The sequence below is a fragment of the Rosa chinensis genome, chromosome 1, assembly GCF_002994745.2.
Source record: "Rosa chinensis cultivar Old Blush chromosome 1, RchiOBHm-V2, whole genome shotgun sequence".
Taxonomy (NCBI): Eukaryota; Viridiplantae; Streptophyta; class Magnoliopsida; order Rosales; family Rosaceae; genus Rosa; species Rosa chinensis.
The window spans coordinates 15,578,887-15,586,812 of record NC_037088.1 but is presented as its reverse complement, the minus strand read 5'-3'; the positions used below and the strand labels follow the sequence as shown (position 1 = coordinate 15,586,812).

Genomic DNA, 7,926 nt, shown 5'->3' with positions numbered 1-7,926 from the left:
TCAGAGAAAAGGTTCAGATTTTGGGTTGGAAGATCCTTTAGAATTGGAAGAACTAGGCTTCGAAGAAGTAGTAGGCATTTTCTTTTGCACACCCCCTTGAGGCCCAAGATATGGCTGCTTCTTTTTTCCCTTTTGTTGCTGCCCTTGTTTCCCTTTTTGCATAAAATTAACAGATTTTCCCTTCTCCCGACGAAGACGTTCCTCCTCTTGAACACAATTTGAAATAAGCTCATCAGGTGTCCAGCTTTCTTTTTTGGTGTTGTAGGAAACAGTCATTTGACTAAAAGAGGGTGGTAGTGTATTTAGGATGTGGGCCACCATCACCTTCTTAGAGATGCCAAAATCTAGAGAATTAAGCTTGGCACCTAGCTCTAAAACACCCATGATGTACTCTCTGATATTTCCATTGCCATCATGCTGTGATGAATTAAACTTAGATAGCAAAGCAACCCCTTCAGCCTTCTTAGACTCCTTGTCTTTCTTACCAATAGCATCAAGATAGTCAACAGCATACTCACAATCCTCAATGCTACCACGTACGGCCTCTGTCATGGATCTTTTCATAACCAGTAGAGATAACCGGTTAGACCTCTCCCATTTTTCATATGCAGCTCGTCGTTGGTTTGTCCCGGTGGCATGTGCGCTCTCTGGTTTGGGAGTCCTAAGTGCTATATCCAAATCGGCTAGTCCTAGTGAAATAATTATGTCCTCCTTCCACTTCTTAAAATTTGAACCACTTAATGGTTCAACAGAGAGAACATTGCTAGGAACTGAATTTAAACATGTAAAACAACATGAGAGAAAATATATATAAAACATGCTTAAATCAAGAACAATAAAACAAGTATAATTGTTCAAAACCCCATTTTTCTTTAGTTTACATATTATATTTGATCTCAAAGATGGCATAAAATATGTCTTTATTTTCTTTTCATACCGCAGGAATTATTAGAATGCATGTCTGTGAAGATGTCTTTCCCACAACCAAGATGTAAGGAGGCATCGCTTTATTGCACCCTCAAAGTACCCCAGCATGCGGATTTTAACGTATAATCAAATAAACAAAATCCAAGGCTCTATTTATCAATCATAATCATTAAAACCACAAATCGACCAAATTCTTTATGGTCCCAAGCATACTTAAACTTTTGACCAAGGTCAATTGTTTAATTTCTTTTCTTGATATGGACTCATGGTCTAACAAGACTCAACCAGTATTATGTAAGAAAATTTAAACTGGTCTGTTTATGAGTTCTGTTTTTGTTATGTACCTGCATGGTTAGTGTTCTTTAGTTCGTATAGACATAAAGGTCTTCACACCAATTGTACAATCACAGCAGGCAATAGTTCATCACTTCCAGAATAAACGAAAAAAAAAAAAATATATATATATATATATATATATATTCTTTAATCTGCACAAAATCCTCAATTCTTTGCAATCAAGCATGCAATAAGCATCAAGAAACAATATAAACAACTACCCATAAGCAAAAGATGAATCAAGGTTACCCGAATTTGAAAAACTCACCAACTCTAGAAACTCCAAATTTTGGGAATTCTCAAAAGATTAAACCATAAGATTCTAAACATACCTCAATGGAATCGTGATGCAAAGAGTAGTTAAAACCCAAAAGGATTCATATCGATTTGGTTTCTAATTACACGAAAAGAAGCTTGAAAATTGCAAAAATGGAGGAAAAAGAAGCTTTTCTCCCATTGCTTGTCGTCCGCGCAGGGAAGAGAGAGAAATTCTCTTACAAAGAAAAACAAAACGACGTTGTTTTGTTTATTGGGTTCTAACCTTTTCCCTTTTTTTTTTTTTTTTTTTTTCCTTCTTTTCAATTTAAAACAAGATCAAGCAAAATTAAAAAAAAATTGTTCAATTTTGAAAACCTAAGATTTTAATCAAAACAACCTTTGCAATTTCTAGATGCATATGACTTGCTCTGATACCACATGTAGACTTTATTCTGAATTATCTTTATATATATGCATACATAGAAACACATTATACCATAAGTTTTGATTAACCAAATAGCATACTAACCTTGTCGGGATGCCATTGCTTCGGTTGATGTCGTCATAGAATACAAGATCTTCTAGTCTCTCCAGTCTCCTTATGCTATATCTTAATGGGGCAGAATGTTTAGCGTATTGATTGTGAGCCTAGGGACCCTGTATTTATATGGTCATATGTCTTAAAGTCCTAACCCATTGAGGATACAATAAGACACAACTTTATGACCAAGTAACCTTAATAGCATATCTTTAGGATTACATAAATCCTTTATTTATTAAGTCTCCAACCAATATATTATAACAATAAACAATATATCGTAACCGGATAATAATTATTATATTCTCAACTATTTAATCATTGACTAATTGGTTTCCTTAATATCGTTACAATACATGATATGTCCAATAAAGATATCTTACATGTTCCACGGAACCAAACCTTGGAGATGGAAGATTCCATGCAGCCTGCGACTTTATTTGCAGGGTTTAATCTGTCTGTGTTCTTAGAGACTTGGAAATCCCCCACTACTAAACCTATTGGTTCAATGGCTATGGGAAGTGGACTCCCTCTGGCTGTTATTCCACCTTCGATACCAATTGAAATCACCAGATAGAACAATAACGCAAAGACTTGAATAAATAACAAGACTAGATAATCAAACAACTCAAGTAAAAAGAACACAAGTTTTTGCTGAAGCAGTGTAAACCTTTCCACTGAGGAAACTTCATTGCGTGGCGTTTAACGTAGCCAACACGAGAAATCAATCCAATATGAATCAAATGAGTTTACAGTATACAAGTAGTGTTGTTCATAACAAACACATTCACTTAGCAACAAATGCTAACTTGATTTACAACTGATCTAACTTTTTACTTAATCATCATTCTATCAACAAGAGCCAATCAACCAATCTTCCTCAATCTCAAGGTCTCACTGATCTTAAGAGTGAATTATGAACATGAGAGATTATGCAATAGAATACATGAAACAAGTAGAGAGTTTTCTGAAACTAATTTGAACAAAAAAACTTAGTCGTTCAAGAGAGGACAATTTTATGCATCAAAAACCCCCTACGTCTAATTTCAGTTTCGAAACCTTTTATAAGGGAGGAAAACTCCCCCTCAATCAAATCTTTTCTTAATTAGCAAATAAGATAAATATGGAAAGATGTTTAAAACTGAAATCTACACTTCCTATTTATCAGCCATGCATGTCAAAAATCTTTAATGCAGATGTGTATACCAAATCAATTTAATCGACATGCATATCAATTTAAATCATCTAGCATGTTATGAAATGAATACCACTTATACTCAAGATCAGTGAGAGTGATCCTCCTTGATTTTCTCTTGATGATCCGATCTTGCAGACTTCTTTAATTTTCTTTAAGCCTCCGAACAAATAGAAGAGATACTCTCCTAGGCTTTGCAGTTTCTGATTTCCTTGTTGCTTTGGGAAAGTCGTGTGTTGAATAGGGATAGTCCAATGTACTTACAATCTCCCCCTTTGGGTCCATTCAACACTTGACTTTTTCACATTTGAACCCCTGCATGTTAGATTGTATGGATCACAACAGATAGCAAAAAGGTGCTTCTTGGATCAGGAATCAGTTTCCATCCTTTTCCATATCCAAGTTGCCAAAAGTAAATTTCACATAATATAGTAATAATAAGCATCCCAAATAGTTTGTGCTTATGCACTTACAACCCCAAAAGCAAAAAATAGAATATTTTCCAACATAAATTAAAATGCAGAAACATAAATGTCAAAATAAAAAAAAAAAACTTTACTTCTCCCCCTTTGAATGGGAAGGCCCGACGAACTCCTCCATAAGCTTGGTGATAGTGTCCTGAAACTCCTCGCTGTCCATTGAAGTCGAGCTCTCCTCCGGTGCGCCTGCCTCCTGTGCTGCTGTGGATGGACCGGGAGCGTCAAACCCGGGAGGGTGGCGCTGCAAGTTCCGGATCTCCTTGGTGATGTTGGTCAGGGCATGATGAGTACGAACAAGAATAGAGTGCATGTCGTCCATGTCGGTAGTGAGGCATGCAATCCGCCAGACAGTCACCAGGATCTGGTCACGGAGACTATCCAGAGAAACAGGAGGATGAGGAACAGCAGAAGGGACACCAAAAGAAGATAGGCGAAGAGGAGGACTCTGACTTCGTTCACGGGGCATGCCAGGATGGAGAATGTTGGCTCTGGCAGCTGCCTGAAGGCCCTCCTCAGGAGGAGGAAGGCGGCGATGTCCACCAAGGCGAGTAGTGTGCTTTGTGCGAACCATGGTGAGAGAAACAGTATGTGAAAAACCCTAGAAACTGAGACAAACCAGAGTGAAATCTGAAAGAGAGATCATAGGTAATATATAGCAAACTGTAGGGTTAGAAAGAATCAAGAGACATATCGGTTGGAGAGATCGTTTCCAAGAAGAGCAATTATGACAATGTAGGTTACCGAGATACATGCATGCAAGTAACGTCTCCCCCTCAACTTAGGCTTAATCAGTAAGGAAATTAAGTGCAGCCAGATAGCAATAAAGGAAGGAAACGAAGAGACAAACCAATGTCCATAATAAGCAATTATATCACACAATCGTTTCCTTTGTTAAGAATCAAGGTAATGAATGCAGTTGTCATATTGAAAAGAGAAAATATAGCATAGTTGAAACCTAAAGAACATGAATCAATTAATGAAAGGAACATATGTCAAGGTATCAACCACGATGTATTCCATCAACATATTTAGACAAGAAAGAGTAAACCAGTGAAAAAGTGAGTATGAGCAGTACATAGGGCTTAGAAACATGTTCAGTGAAAGAGAGAAGAAGTGAAGTGGAAGAACTTCGCACACAGACTGAGCTCAGGAGATATGCTAGGAGAAGTAGGAAACATTGTTCCAGATACTGAGTGTAGTTGAGTCATAGACTTCTTTATTTTGTAAACACTAACTCATGTAACAAGACCAGACGATCTTAGGGTGCTAAGCATAACAAGGATGCTCCAAGAAGAGAGTATCGAGTTGTTGTTTGAATTTTTCACAATTTACGTACAAAAATCACCTACCAACTCGTTTCTTGCAAACCTTGGAAAGTTCACCACAACCAATGCTTGATTACTTTGAGTGAAGGGATACATATATCCATTCTCATTTCTTACAAATCCTTGAAAGTTCACCACAACAAGGACCTGATTACTTTGAGAAGAGGGAATGAATCATTTGAGCATATTAGGCATTCCGCCTACTTCACCTATTCTCCCTTGACAAGGAACACGAAACATGCCACCACATAATGCTATAAGTGAAGTGCATAGCAAAGTTACGTAATTCAGTGACTAAACATGAGTACACAATTATTTGTCCAGAATAAGACATGGCAATAAAGGATACATAGCTGAATAGATGTCCATTTCACTAGTGATTGTGGTCAAGGGATACTAGGATCACAATTTTTCTCAATCAACAGTGGACAGTCATTCATGTGCCTTAATGCTTAGAACAAATGCCTAATGCATTTCTCAACATCTCAAACCTAGCAGTGTGAAGTGGTTTAGTGAACAAATCAGCAAGTTGACTTGTAGTGGGTACAAAGCTTAACTCAAGTATATTTTGCTCAACCAAATCCCGAATAAAGTGATATCGAATGTCAATGTGCTTTGTTCGAGAATGTTGAACAGGATTTTTTGTGATGTTGATGGCACTAGTATTGTCACAGAAGATAGACAACTTACCTTGAGAGATGCCATAATCATGAAGCATTTGCTTCATCCAAAGCATTTGTGTGCAGCAATTTCCAGCTACAACATATTCAGCTTCTGCAGTAGATAGAGAGATGCAGTTTTGTTTCTTACTGTGCCAAGCAACCAGATTGTTGCCAATGAAAAAGCATGCCCCAGAGGTACTCTTTATGTCCTTTAAGTTTCCGCCCCAGTCAGCATCAGAATATCCTGCAATTTCCACATTAGTGTCAAAGGTATAGAAAATACCACAGTGAACTGTACTTGAAATATATCGGATGATTCTTTTGACAGCTTCCAAGTGTGATTCTTTGGGATTTGATTGAAATCGAGCACACACTCCCACACTATAGGAAATATCAGGTCTGCTAGCCGTGAGATAGAGTAAGCTGCCGATCATACTGCGAAAGAGTGTGGGATCAACTGATTTCCCATCCTGGTCTTCGCTCAGCTTAGTAGTGGTACCTATGGGATTGTTCACTGTCTTCTTGGATTCAAGACCAAATTTCTTTATCAGATTCTCAGCGTATTTGGTTTGAGAGAGAAACAGACCTGTATCCATCTGCCTTACTTGCAAGCCAAGAAAAAAGGTTAGTTCACCACACATGCTCATTTCAAATTCACTTTCCATGACGGATTGAAACTCTTAGACAAGGTATCTGGATGTGGAACCAAAAACGATATCGTCAACATACACTTGTGCAATGATAATGTCATTTTTAGTTCGTTTGACAAACAATGTTTTATCAATGGACCCTCTAGTATACCCTTTTTGCATAAGATGAGTAGAAAGCCTCTCATACCAGGCTCGAGGAGCCTGCTTCAGTCCATACGGGGCTTTCTTGAGCCGGTAGACATGATCTAAGTTATGTGGATCTTTGAAACCAGGAGGCTGTTCCACATAAACTTCTTCCTGAAGAATCCCATTCAGAAAAGCAGTTTTGACGTCCATTTGAAATAATTTGAACCTGAGATGACATGCTACGGAAAGGAGTAACCTAACTGATTCTAATCTAGCTACAGGAGCAAATGTCTCGTCAAAGTCAAGACCTTCAACCTGAGAGTATCCCTGAGCAACTAGTCTAGCTTTATTTCTAATTACATTCCCTTTTTCATCACTTTTGTTTATGAAAATCCACTTTGTTCCTATAACATTGCACTTACTAGGTCGAGGTACCAAGTACCACACATCATTCCTAGTAAACTGATTCAGCTCATCCTGCATAGCACTAATCCAGTTATCATCCAACAAGGCTTCCTTAATATTTTTTGGTTCAACGATGGACACAAAACCAAAATGGGATATAACATTCATGCTTAGCAGATTTTTGGTAACAAAATACAGTAACACATTCTCTTGACTTACCTCAGAAGGACTTACCTGTGCTGCAGCTTTTCTCCTAGTTGTCGGTCTATCTGTTAGATTTCCGATGATTTCTTGACTGGAGTGGTCTTTTTGAACTTGCTTGAACCCTCTCCTCTGACTGGGAGCCTGTTCAAAAATACTGTCAGGGTTTTCCTCTTCCTTTTCCTCAGTTGGAGCTTCTGTGTTCAGTGTTTGTGTGACAGAGGAGGGAGATGGATCTGCAAATGATTCTTCCTGTTTCACACATTGATCATCAATAGAGACATTAATGGATTCCATAACAATTCGAGTTCTTTTATTGTAAACCCTATAAGCTCTACTATTCAGAGAATATCCCAAGAACACACCATCATCACTTCTAGCATCAAATTTACCAAGGTGCTCTCTATCTCGTAAAATGTAGCAAGGACTTCCAAAAACATGAAAGTATCCCACATTAGGCTTCTTACCTTTCCACAGCTCATAAGCTGTGTGATCAGTACCTGGTCTAAAAAGACTCTATTTATCGTATAGCACGCAGTGCTGATAGCCTCAGCCCAAAAGTTTGTGCTTAGACCTGTAGCATGTAACATCACTCGAGCCATGTCTAGCAATACCCTATTTTTCCTTTCCACAACGCCATTTTGCTGTGGAGTGATTGGAACTGAGAATTCATGTGACACACCAAGCTTATGAAAATAGTTAGAAAAAGCGGCATTTTTAAATTCAGTACCATTATCTGACCTTACTCTCACTATGCTGGTATTAGATGACTGCTTCTCAATGATCAATTTTTGACTCAAGTTTTTAAAAGACTCAAACGTTTC

The 7,926-nt window shown here is 37.9% G+C and overlaps 1 protein-coding gene across 1 annotated transcript; it reads right to left on the bottom strand.

Annotated features, from left to right (window-relative positions):
• Positions 1-2,066, bottom strand: LOC112202132. The gene is made up of 2 exons (XM_024343052.1): positions 2,051-2,066; positions 1-770 (listed from the first exon to the last, which is right to left on the bottom strand). Exons 1-2 carry the CDS (start codon positions 2,064-2,066, stop codon positions 1-3), a joined length of 786 nt encoding a protein of 261 aa, XP_024198820.1.
• Positions 2,067-7,926: the final 5,860 nt, after the last annotated feature.